Source organism: Numida meleagris, chromosome 6 (genome assembly GCF_002078875.1).
Source record: "Numida meleagris isolate 19003 breed g44 Domestic line chromosome 6, NumMel1.0, whole genome shotgun sequence".
NCBI lineage: Eukaryota > Metazoa > Chordata > Aves > Galliformes > Numididae > Numida > Numida meleagris.
In genome coordinates, this window is record NC_034414.1 from 24,342,439 (window position 1) to 24,355,408 (window position 12,970).

Sequence of the window (12,970 nt, forward strand, 5' to 3'; positions counted from 1 at the left end):
ATTTACTAAGAACCAATCACATAGTTATCTCAGTGTATTGGAAGTAAAGAAACTGCTTTCTTGCTCCTAGCTCTGCCAACTCTGTGATCATAAGCAACTGACATTTCCCTATGTTTCAGCCTAGGTTCCCAAATTAACATATATAAATGAAAAGTGATTTATAGAAGCAAAGCTTTTTTAGCAACATTTTTGGTGCTTAGTTACCTATCAAGTGATTTTAAAGGGCCTAAATAAAATTGCTTATCCTAACAATTGGAATTGTCATGATCTCTCTATTTTTCTCTTTCTTCCCTCTCACAGAAACTTGCCTTCATGGTGTCTCTAGGACTAGTTACTCATGACCATCTGGAAGGTAAAAAAATATCTTAAGTTGGTACTTGAGCTCTTTGTTTCATAGCCATTTTGAATGGGAATTACAAGTCCAACATATTTCTGTATTCAGTGTAGTATTTTCTTGTACAAAAGTGGGATGTCTGTACTCTTGATCTAACTAGTCTCTCTTTCACATCCTCCTTTATTCTCCTTATTACATGGAAGCAAAGCAGTTGCTTATGCAGGTGAGATCAGAAGGATCAGTGTTTGGAAAGAAAGTGTATGCTTTGATGGTAGGAAAGAAATTTGTGACCATATTGTTGCATTCTGGGCAGCCTCTGTATCTGCAAAGTTATACCATGGATAATTTTACAGTAATCCACATCTAGATTTCTCATTTATTTCATGATTTTGTGGGACTGTAATCTGTAAAGGAAATGAATTAATAAATTACAATTGGTTTTCTATATCCTATGCAATGAAGAACAGCCTAACATTGCAACAGCGTGTGTATTTCTGTACTGTGATTATTTTTAGGTATTGACAAGGTTATCAGAGGCTTCCAGTTTTAGCTCCCAATTACACTGACTGCCAGTATAAAAAGTCTTAGTCCTGAAGTACTCTTATTTAGAGCGAAGGTGATGGTCATTTTGTGAGTTAGTTAAGCACTGTACTTGTATTCTTTGTCAGCTCTTAGTTTCAAACCTACAGAAATTAGAAGTATGATGAAGTCTCCTCTGTTGAGCATGGTGTTCTGTAGAAATCTTCACATGCAAACTGCATTCTTAGGAACTCATATAATTTCTCCAGCCTTTTGTTTTCTAACCTGAATGCTTTGTTTTTTAAGAAATCCAAAGTAAGCGACAAGAGAGGAAAAGAAGAACAACAGCAAATCCAGTGTACAGTGGAGCTGTTTTTGAGCCTGAGGTATTGATGTCTTGCTGCGGGAAGCTGGTCCTTTCATTCTGAGCTTGTGTGTTTTTTCTGCCACATTGCCACCTCAGCCATCTTACTTCTGACAAGACAGGGAGGCTATTGTTTGTAATTCAACTGGCCATTGCAATGATATGACCCTTAGATTTTTAATCGGGGAGCATGTTGGGGTGTTCTTATAGCATTCATGTCCTTTTCTGCCTTCCCCTACGTAAAATTGAAATTAAATGGCAGTGCGTGTTAGTCTTAACCGTTAGATCAGCTTGCATCTTGGTCTGAAGCAGTCCAGAGGTCAGAAGCAGTGTAAAAATGAACTTCTCTGAAGCTATGCTCCAGAAAACAAAACAGCTAGTAATCATGCATAGTACTACCGTGCTGTTCATCAGCTATTTTATATAGTTGTTGCCAAAAAATGTTAGCCAACAAAAATGGTTTTGTTTTCCCCTGCAGCGCAAGAAGAGTGCAGTCACGTACCTGAACAGCACAATGCATCCTGGAACGCGTAAAAGAGGTGAGGTATACTTAGACATGTCTTCCTGCTCTGTGCCTCTTCCTCCATCTTGTGTTTGCAGTCCCCTTGATTTGAAGGGCAAAACAAAGAAGGACTTTACAGTACTTCATTTGTCTAGTAAATTTCCATGGTAGACACAGATCTTGACTTCTAGGGATTAGCATAGCAGGTTTTATTAAGCAGCTCAGTATTTCATTTCAGTTTCACTTTCCCCCACAAAAATAGAGCAAAGTGAAAGGTGAGATGTCTGAACATCATTTAGAGGTATAAAGCTGCTGTCGAGATTCTCTTTTTAATAACTAAATTGTATTGCTACTGTCAAGAAGAAGGTGGTTGTGGAAGAAGTGTCTGCGCCTTGTGTAGGAGAGGGAACTTAGTTTGAGAAAAGCGTGTTACCCCCTGGGAGCAGGGACAGGTCTTTGGAAAGAACTTGTCTTGAGTAAGACTGTCTTGCTCATTCTGAGCACTTTATTGTGAGCAGAGTGCCACTTGTCCAGGAATGGAATATGATCTTTTGTATAGATGTGCAGTATTCTTCAGTCCAAATTCTTCTGTAAAAATAGTTGAAATTTTAATACTTATGTTAAAGTGAAAGAGATGAGTGAGCACAACATAGCAGAGAACTTCATACTGGTTTTCATACAAGGCATCAACCACACATATATAACAATTTATCCCGATTTTTGATGATTTTCTACAGTTCTTAAGAACTTGTGCAGTCACACATAGAATTGACCAGTTTAATTATGATATTTTTTTTGCTGCAATGTCAAATATTCATTTGATGTGTATTCTCATTGACAAACCTCATCAGTCCAGAAGGCAATGTGACAGAGCTGACCCTTGTGCTGTTTTGAATAAAGCACATTGGTATTTACCACTATCCTCTAATAACATTAAAATATATATATTTTTTCTAATATATGGTGTAGATTTTACAGAGATAAAGTTTTGCATTTGCTCTGTGGATAAATAGATGTTCCTACTTCTAATAATGATTTCTTAACTCTATTTTATAAGTCATTGTGAATAATTACTGCATCAATGAAAGAGACTGCATGCTTTTGTACTTGGTATTTTCTTAGCCTGTTTATGCATGCTGACTGCTGTTTTACTGGCTTTTTTTTTTTCTCACACACTGTTGTGAGCCTACACCTTGTATCAGCACCAAATTAGTAGCATGCATTTTGAATTGAGAAACAATACATTTATTTTGTGATTTAGAATAGCAATATATTCGTTGAAAAGCTTATGCAAGCATGTGCCCTTGAGAGCTTTAGTTGGTGCTGAGCATGTCAGAAATTTCAGCTATGGACATCACTATCAGAAATCCATTTCCAAGGACATACTTAGTTCTGGAACATATCCAGACCTTAAATGCAAGGTTTAGCATGTTAATAGGTATGGACTGACGATCTGCAAACATAAGATCTGGGGAATTATTCCTAGATCATAAGTCCTTTATGTTTACATGTCCTTAAATTGCTGTGGAGAAGGGATGCAGAAATGGTGATTACATATTGTTTTTTGCTGTCTTACTTTGCATATGTAATTTTATGAAAATAGTTATGAACACATTTTGCACTTCTACTGATCTGAAGGAGCATATAGGAGTTGTGCATAGTCAAACATACTAGACTGAGAAAGGTTAAGAAAAAACACAGAATTTGAGGAGAGTCACATTTTAAGACCAACGATAGATTACAACTGGTAGTGCTGGGGTTATGAGTCACACAACAGGACCTGTTCTTGAGGCCCCCTAATTTAAAAGATGTGCCAGTAGAGTAGAAAGTGCTGATCTTTGGGTGAGTGGGTTTAAAAAAAATGAGAAGAAAAGGAGGGGGTTGGAATGGTGCATGTTGGCCTCTGATAAAGGACTTAACCTTTGTGTAGATTTATGCTGCCAGTAGAAGATGGGAACGTGTGGGATAAGAGTAGGAAGGATTTTGCAGTAGTTATTGTGTCTTATATCTAGCTTTGGTGCCAACATATTTTCCCCAAAAAGTGAGTAGCCTTGTTTGTAGGAGTAGAAAGTGTCCCCAGACTGCTTTTGGGGGAGCAGTTCTTTGACCTTCTACAGAACTTATTTCTATTTCCTTCTGAAATACATCTTTTAAATGTTCTTTCCTTGCAAAATTCTACTTAAATATTTCTAAAAAATGTTTAAATCTTTGCTTCTGTCCTTCCACTTGTAACTTTTATATTAACTTCCTCTCTGTGCTACATCATTTCCTTTTTCATGCTAGCCAATGAGGACCACTGGCCAAAGGTATGTAAGATTTTGTTTGTTTGTTTGTTTGTTTGTTCCCTTTTGTTAATATGTAGGTCGTCCACCTAAGTACAACACGGTGCTGGGGTTTGGGGCGTTGACGCCCACGTCCCCTCTGTCCAGTTATCCTGACTCCCCTGAAAATGAAAAGACAGAGACCACATTTACTTTTCCCGCGGCTGTTCAGCCTGTGTCCCTGCCTAGCCCCAGCTCCACAGACGTAAGTAATTCTTGGGGAGGGAGGTTACTTTTGGAAAGATATGCAGATATAATCACAAGGAAAATCATTGCAGATTTTGTTTCTTTAGTCACACTCGTCCTTTGTCCTGATTCAGTGCACTGAAACGATCCAGTATCCTTTTAACACCCTCCTTTTTCCTCCTGCACCTATGTTCTTATCCTGTAGAGATTTTATTTGTAACCTTCAGTGGATTGAAACACTGGGAGGCACTAGGCATGCTAAATGAGCTCATTTCCTTTGTGCCATGTTTGAGATCTTGTCTGACTGAATTGAATCTGTCATCCATGGTAAAGGGGGAAGGGGAGACTGAAGAATATTTCTTACAGACCATAATAACAAAAGGTTGTGGTGTTTCTGTAATGGGAGAAGGAAGACCTTTTGGATCACCCGGGACAGCCAGGAGCAGTGTTCACTGCGCTGGTTATGGCAGTTCTGGTGTACTAATGTAGCTGAATACATTGCCACGTGATCAGATCACAAAATCTGTCTCGAATGAAATCTGTCCATTTTGTCATAATTTATAAAGAAGCAAATATCCTTTTTTTTTTTTTTTTTTTTTTTTGAGTTAAAAGCTAAGATTTGCCACTCAAAGTGCAGCCTTTTTTGAAGTTGCTGAGAGCAACCCAGCTATTTCATGGTTTCCATTTCTTGCCAAAAGCATTAAGAAAAAAATTTAAAGGCTGTGCATAAGCTTCTGAAAAGACATAACAGGAAAAGTTTATCTGAGTTACTGCATAGGTCTGACATAATGTAATGAAAGGACAGTATGATTTGTCCAAAAGTGTACAGTGACTCTATCCAGTATGAGTGAAACAATTAATTGTACAAAACTTATCAGGAGTTGTAATGTACTTCCAGTAAAGTGCTTGCGTTTTAGTAACTACTAATTACTGGGAACAGTTTAAAAATAAAAAGGGACAGGCTTATTTATTCATAGGAATGAGTGATCTAGGTTTTTTTGTTTGTTTGTATGCTTGTTTTTTGTGTAACATCATGTATAACTGAGAGCCAACAACTTGAAGTGGACTTCAAGGAAGAGTTGAGTTGGGCAGTTCTACTTTCATCTGTGCAGTTTCACCACTTAAAGAGCATAGACTGAGGGACAAACTATTGGCCACAGAGAAGAGGGAACAGAAGCCATCTTGTTGCTTTTGAACTGTATTTGTTCTGTAGAGGTAACAGAAATAGAAATAGTGGAAGCGTGTCTGAGTCATAGAAATAAATAGACACAGTTCTGATACACAGGGAATATGTATGTGAAATTAGAAGGTACTCTTTTATGTAGTTACTTTTGAGTGCAGAATAGCACTCGACTATAAAAACCCTTTCCTGACAGTCAGATGAAAGAGACTGTGGAACAGCCCCCCAGAGGGAGGGTGTGCCAGCTCCATCTCTGGGGACTTCTAAAAGTAAGCAGTAAAATTGACAAGTAAACATGCTGGAGAGAGCATTTTTTACATTGGCCCCAAGAGAAGGATTGGATAATGTGTTAGATCTTTTCCATCTCTGACTTCTGTGTGTTTATTTCTGGTCATTTCCTGCTGTGTAAGAGCTCTCAAAACAATATAATGTGGTGTTGTCCTGTTTTCTTGCAGTGCCTGGTAACAGTAGGCTAAATCAAGAATAGAGAATTTTTGTAGCGTTCTAATCTTGTTCAGAACGCCTTGAATTTTCTCAGTTTGGATAGTATTCAGACCTACCTGATGGATTGTTTCAATATTCATTAATTATGAATCTGTGTTCATCAAAATATAGAAAAGTGTATTTATTTCAGGTAGAATAAAAAATGCCTGTTGTTACACCAAACACCTGTTTGGTGACCGTATAGAGTGAAAACATGATATGTACATGCCCAAGTAAAAAGTTATTTTAAAAGTCTCAGTTAAAACCATTCAGCTGTTTCCCAGGCAGTTAAAGAAGAAAACTGCAATTTTACCCATCTTTAAAACATTTTTTCACTCATTTAGTCGGAAGGTCTAATTCTTATAGGCTTTCGAATGGAAATTTGATGTCTGGTACCTGAAAAATCTTTGTATTTAGCCAACCTGTGGAAATTGACCAAGTAGTCATCACCACAGCCCAGAATGGCCTTCTTGCCTTTCTCCTGAACTGTCATCCTCTGAAAGACAGAGATGCATTCTGAAGGGAGGATGAAGCAGGAACTTGAGATGGGATTGGAGACGAGGGTGGAAGGGTAGAAACTGAGAACAGAACCTGGGAAAAGGAGGGAGATAATAATAGGCAGGGCTGAACAAAGCTTTTTTTTTTTTTTTCTGTCTTGCAATTGGCTGTGAACCACTTGGTTATGGGTGATTCTCCCTCACACAATAGCATATTCACCTGGAAGGTAGCAATTGCCTTTGACATTGAATTACTCAGCAGCAAGAATAATGCAAAACTGTTCACTGTCTAAAAATCTCTATTCTAGCGATGGTTCAACCCTGTGGTCACAAAATGCCTTTTTATTAGTAAATTAATAAATGTTCCAGTTGAGCAGAGCATCGGAGAACATTCAGACTGCAAAGTCAAGCTCATAAACGTTAGGGAATGCCTAGATTATTATTGCTTGTGATAACTTAATTCACTTACAGCCCACATACCTATTATGATAATCTTTATTAATGTGGTCTTGCACAATTCTTGTTTCAGAATATTTAGTTTTACCATGTTATTCCAGTGAAACGTACATATACGTATATATTTCATATTCAAACACATAAACTGCACACACATACTTTGGATTTGATATTGTATTGTTCTGTTTTCTAGTGCTGAAAGCCAGGCCTTATTGCTCTAGACACTGTAAAAAATTAAAGGAAATTGTTAGGTGTTCAGAAAGCTTTCATTTGCTTTCTCATTCTCTTGGTAGAGAGGAAATGGAGCGAAAAGTGACCTTAAATCACCTTTTATATTCGCTCTGTTTTGAAATTATTCTTCTGTCTCTTCTGCCTATAACATATGTTAGAGCATCGTCAGCAAGCTCTGCTCTAACATAAGTTGGCTGCATACAGCCTTCAGGGAGCAGAGCCAGAAGCTGAGATTAGTGGGGTGCATGTCACAACATCAAATCCAGCTCCCTTCATGCATATATTATTAACTGTCCATAAAATCTGGGTCCTTTCTTTGGGATCAAGCATTGGCTGGGATTTTTTTTTATGTCCAGTTATTAATTTTGAGGAAATACCAGGAAATTTGCATTACTGTTTTGATGAACCAACAGTAGGACTATGGATTTTTTGCATGTGTGTTGCCATGCTGATGCATTCAGAAACACTGCACACTGACCGGTGTATCACTTCTGGTTTTATGATGTTCTGTTGAATTTAGAAGGCTTTGCACCTAAATTTCGTTATGTCACCCATTCAAGAAGCAACAATACGCATCTCTTGTGGAGGTCTCTTTCTGCAAGATATTAAATGTATCAGTTTGGGATCTTTAACAGCACTACTTAGGCACCTAAGCCAGGTACCAAATGTCATTTGTAATCAATGGCAGCCGAAGGCATCTTAACAACACACACAATTCTCTAGAATGAGAATTTTCTTCTAAAATGTGAGAATTTTCCTTAGGTTGCAGAGGATTTTGGTTTAGCTTATCTGGCACCTGCTGCCTGCCTTTCTTTCCTTACTTGTGCTCGCAGAATGCATAAGGGAGGAAAAGAAGCTCTTCCCAGCCTGGTTACGCAGATCACTTCAGAGGAGGGATGAAATGTCACTCATTTCATTCTTCTGTTAACACTGAAGAACTCTGTGGTGTTAAAGGATGAAATAATACCATAACCCAGCTGCCAGTGATCCCTGGGAATTACAGAACCAAAAAACCGGCACTGATAATTCACTGAAGGTCGATCTTTTACGAAACACAGCATCAATGCTAACCTTGGGAATTAAGAGAAGAAAGCATTCCCTTCAAAGAAAGGCCTCATCAGCAACAGAGTCAGGAAGCAGGAGCCTTAGCAGATTGCCTGTGTCTCATTCTTGTAGTATGTTTAATATTTTATCCGTAGTACAGGTTAGTATCATCTTTCTTGTCTGGCAACTTAATGTGTAAGTGCATGGCCAAGTCCAGTATCATTCCAAGATAATGGAACTTACACGCTTGAAAAGACTGTACGGCTTAAAATGAAGCATTGCATGCACTGATAATGCCTGCATACAGAGGGAGAGTATATGCGCAGTTAGACTCAGCAGTTAGACTCACACATTTTAAGATTACAAACTTGCAGATGTTGTGTGTGTGGAACTTTTGACTAAGGTCAGTGAGAAGCGCGTATTTCAGACTCCAGACATAGCCTAGAGTATGTCAAGTTGCTGGAACAAGCCCCAAGTTAGAGGGGAGAGAGTTCGGATGCCCCTTTCCTATTCTATGGGTGTTAACCCATTTTTCTTCTGTGCTTCTTTGTTCTGCTATCCAAAGAACAAAGTGAAAACAAACACCACCACAACTACCAACCCAAGCATAAGATGGGAGTAACAGGAGGAGAGAGAGAGAAGAAAAATTGAGAAAAAGTAAACCTTTCTTTCTGGGGAGCTGATGACTGTAGAAAGTAAATATCTCTGATGGTGATACACTAGTAAGTCAGACTACATTTTGCCAAGAGAAGTTGATAGTAATGTTTTCAGCTCTTTCTGAAAAAGAAAACCCCTAGAAAGTCTCTCTTGGTATTCCTTCCTCTTGGCTCTCAGCCTACATTAGTGATGAAACATAAACCACTGCCTATAGAAGATGAGAAAATTTTGAGTCATAGCTTTTTTAGTGCAACTTGAGGTAGCCTCTATGAAGTAAGAAGAATAGTCTCAGAGTGAAATTCATTTTGTTCTTTTTCATTTACAAGCAGAGCGCCTTTTTCCTTCTACTTTCATTTTTAAAGGTGACCTGAATATTTGACAGTGTTCTTTTAAGTCACTCCATTGGGGTTTCTTACATACAATTACTGGCAAGAGACCGCCTCATCAGCATTCCCAAACTGAAGTTGTGCTTACATCCAGAAATGAGAAGGGTTAAGAAAGTGGATACCTCATCATTTTAGGCAAAAGCAAGCAGGGTAAGGGGGAGGGGAATCTAAAATAAGACAGGCTATGAGATACTAAGTGTTAAGAGAAACTATGGTGATAAGTGTTTGCTATAATATTTTACCTTGGGAGGGCACTGTTTGGGATGACCAGTGTCAGTGTTTCTGACATCCTGCCTGATTTTCCTGTTTCACCTCCTAAAAAAGGCTTGACATTTGGAATCCCCCTTAGAAATAATTGTGTTGTAAACTTTGCATTTAACAAGGATGTAGATGTCAAGGTCAAAATTCACTTTTTGCCTTCTTTCTCTCTCTTTTTCTCACCCTCACCCCTTCCCCTTGATTTTTATAGGGCGATATCCATGAGGATTTTTGCAGTGTTTGCAGAAAAAGCGGGCAGTTGCTGATGTGTGACACATGTTCACGTGTTTATCACCTGGACTGTCTGGACCCGCCTCTGAAAACCATTCCCAAGGGCATGTGGATCTGTCCCAAATGTCAAGACCAGGTATTGTTTAACAAACAGACAGGGTTATACACAATGCACTGTAAAGATTTTTCCTAGTTAAAGAAAACAACAATATCACTGGGCTTACTTGTATCAAGACAGCCTGACACTGAACCAGTCTATCTGATCTTCAATAAGGGTTGTGTGAATTTGATCTAATTACCTATACTGGAATGTGTGCAAGTACAAAACTATTAAGTCTTACTCCCTGACTTGGAGTCTTTATTTGTTACCCATGTGTTTTTAGTCTTTTTCTGGGCCAAAGCACACAAACTTTTGGGAAAGGTTCTCTGTTACCCATAGAAATGTTCCTGTTCATCTAAGCTCGCTGTTTCTTCAAAAGTTACTAGTATGTTCTTCTGGATAAATAAGTAAAACATCTGTACAAGCCTACCTCAGAAGACAGAGAAAGTATAAACCCCTTTGCTTATATAAATCAAGCATCGGAGACTTCGTCTTCAGTGATCTCTCTAATAATCATGTCAAGCGTCAGTATAATGAGGATGGGCAAATAGCTTGGTTCTTCTTTCTTCCGGACGCCTCTGTAAAAGTAGAGAACTGAGGTGAACAGATGATATTTTAATATTTTGTTTATAATTACATTGAAATGACAAGACAAAGAAGTAAACCAGTGTATTCATAACCCTTACGTGGTACTTCAGAAGTTGCAAAGGGTTGCTGTTAATCAGCAGCATGAAGCTGTTAAGTGTTCTGTCTGATTTAGCATATTGCTTAGTCACTCACATGGCCAGATGGTAAGGTAAGAATACAACCTGGCATATTATGTGCTGCTCAGAGGAACAGAAATGCAACATTCAAGTGACTTGGTCAGTAATTGCAAATGAAGAGAGAGTATTACCACTTTTCTATTTCCGCTCGTGTGCCATCACATATCCTTCCTCTTTGTATTTCTGTAATAGATTCCCGCAGAATTCTGGGAAAAATCTGAGTTATTTCGCTGAAAAGTGACCAAGTCCTCTATCTCCTGAGACATCCCTCTGCTTCACTTATTAAAAAGACACAATACATTTTTCTTCTCAAATTCAAGTTCCTTAGGAAGGAATATGTTAGGAAGGCACTTAAATACATAAATGGTTCTCATCCTTGACAATTCTATTAAGACGATTCTGCTACGAAGGGCATATAGAACAGTTTGATGTGTTATTAGCCCAGAAGTTTGTTGTTTGAATGTATGGTGTTGAGGCTGCTCTGTGACATGAAAAGTTTTCTCTCAGAACAACTGAGATCAGCAATTTGTCTGAACCATGCAATAATGTTTATGACTCCTGGCAAGTTTCAGTTCAGATGCATTATCTTTTCATTCCTCTTTTAAGTTGTTCTGTTTCATTAGTAGAGTTTATTTGTGGCTATGGAGGGAATTTGAGAATATGCTGACATTTGTAAGAAACAGGCCTCCTTTGTGGGAGCTACAATACAGTTGTGAATAATTCCCTCTGTTAAATCTCAGAACAGGTCTGCAAAGCTTCATGTTAACAGGGCTCAGATTAATGATAGCCAGAGAGAAAATTCATTGCTTTTCCCTTTCTTCTTTTCCTTTTCTTAGGGATAGATTGTTTACCAACTAAATCTCTACTCACTTTTCTTTCAGATGTTAAAGAAGGAAGAAGCAATCCCATGGCCAGGAACTTTAGCAATTGTTCATTCATATATTGCGTATAAAGCAGGTAGGAAAACAGGGAGCAACATTTTTTTTTCAGTTTTAAAACTGGAAGATGTTATTGAGGGAATGGGACAGCATGATACTTCCTTTACAAAAGGAAATTAAAGAGGAAGAACTTAAATCATTAGTGAAGTGAAAATGGCAGTCTAAACGTTTATTAAGCTTTTTGTGATACCTGTGTGTGCAGGTGAAATTTTGGTTGTGATTTATTGCAAAAGTGATTGAATTTACTTCAATAATGCTCTTTAAATGAAACAGTTTAGAGCTTCTATCCACAGTGGTAACAGAAAGACTTTAAATATTATTTCTTGAGGTGGTTAATATTCTGTTTTGCAGCAAAAGAAGAAGAAAAACAGAAACTACTTAAATGGAGTTCAGATTTAAAACAGGAAAGAGAACAACTAGAGCAGAAGGTCAAACAGCTCAGCAATTCTATAACGGTGAGTATCACCCTCCCAGATAAATCTGCACCTGTGTTCTAGTGTCAGAATGCAGATAGAAAACTGCAGAGCCCATCTATTAGACTTATCTTCCACTGGTTTTACTGAGGATTGAATGAGCTCTTTTAGGACTCCGCTTTTTTAGGACTTTGGGGAGCAGGAAATACAAGTAACATATACTTTGAGAGACTTATACATGATCCCTCCTGACCATATACTGTAGACATGCAGCAGCCTACAATATAAGCAGGTGACAAACATGACCCACAGCACTACTGTCTGTGGGCAGCAGATAAATTCTAATTCTCTAGTGGCTCACTTAAGTTTGAAAGGTTGGGCCTCTGTGCGTAGTAAGAGTTACATTCTTGGTGCTCCCTTCAGACATGCCTAATACAAAAGTGACCATTTTCTCTTGAGTTCTTGACATGCTGGCTAGATAGTCAGCAAGCCTCCACATATTACTAATTGAACAATGTCATACTTCTGACCAGAAGCAGTTTTTTCCTTAATTTATGGCAGTAATTGTGCCATACATATTAATTTGCTCTTAATATGCAAATCAGGCTCTTGAGTTGCCAGTGCAAAGTTTGAGCCCCTCATTATCATGGCCTAAGTCAGAATCACAAAATGAAAAATACTAAAATCTATGTGGCAGCTCGTGTAAAGCTGGGTGCATAAGTACAGACTTGGGTTTTTTCCAATGTAGATGCACTGTCTGGTCTGCGTGTCTTTACCTCTTAGACCAAAAGTAAACATCCCATGTTTAAAGACCTCTAAATGTTGATGATATCATTAAAACAATTGTGAGCGAGTAAGTGGTAAGAGGTGCTGGCTGGCAGTTCTGGAGTCTGTCGTCTTCTGGTTAGCAGTTACTGGACATAAACTGAGCAGCAGTAGCGCTGTTTCTCAGTCAGGTACACAGAGGCAGAAGCAAGCCTCAACAAGGATTGATAGTAGATAAGGAGAATGGTGTATTTTCCATGATCAAGCCATTGTTTACACTTTAATTTGAGCCATCAAATAGACAGACATTAGATCTAAATTTTGTAATGTTCTTGTGATGC

At 38.2% G+C, this 12,970-nt stretch overlaps 1 protein-coding gene across 6 annotated transcripts in view; it reads left to right on the forward strand.

Annotated features, from left to right (window-relative positions):
- Positions 1-12,970, forward strand: part of PHF21A (PHD finger protein 21A) — a 120,913-nt gene that overhangs the window by 105,497 nt on the left and 2,446 nt on the right. For 4 of the 6 annotated variants that reach the window (XM_021401727.1, XM_021401730.1, XM_021401728.1 and 1 more), the window contains exons 11-17: positions 301-352; positions 1,160-1,239; positions 1,696-1,756; positions 4,082-4,245; positions 9,630-9,785; positions 11,395-11,470; positions 11,803-11,906. In XM_021401727.1, coding sequence (XP_021257402.1) covers positions 301-352; positions 1,160-1,239; positions 1,696-1,756; positions 4,082-4,245; positions 9,630-9,785; positions 11,395-11,470; positions 11,803-11,906 — 693 coding nt within the window. Of the gene's footprint in view, positions 1-300; positions 353-1,159; positions 1,240-1,695; positions 1,757-4,002; positions 4,026-4,081; positions 4,246-9,629; positions 9,786-11,394; positions 11,471-11,802; positions 11,907-12,970 lie in introns of all 6 variants that reach the window. The other 2 variants (XM_021401731.1, XM_021401732.1) reach the window with 1 other exon arrangement.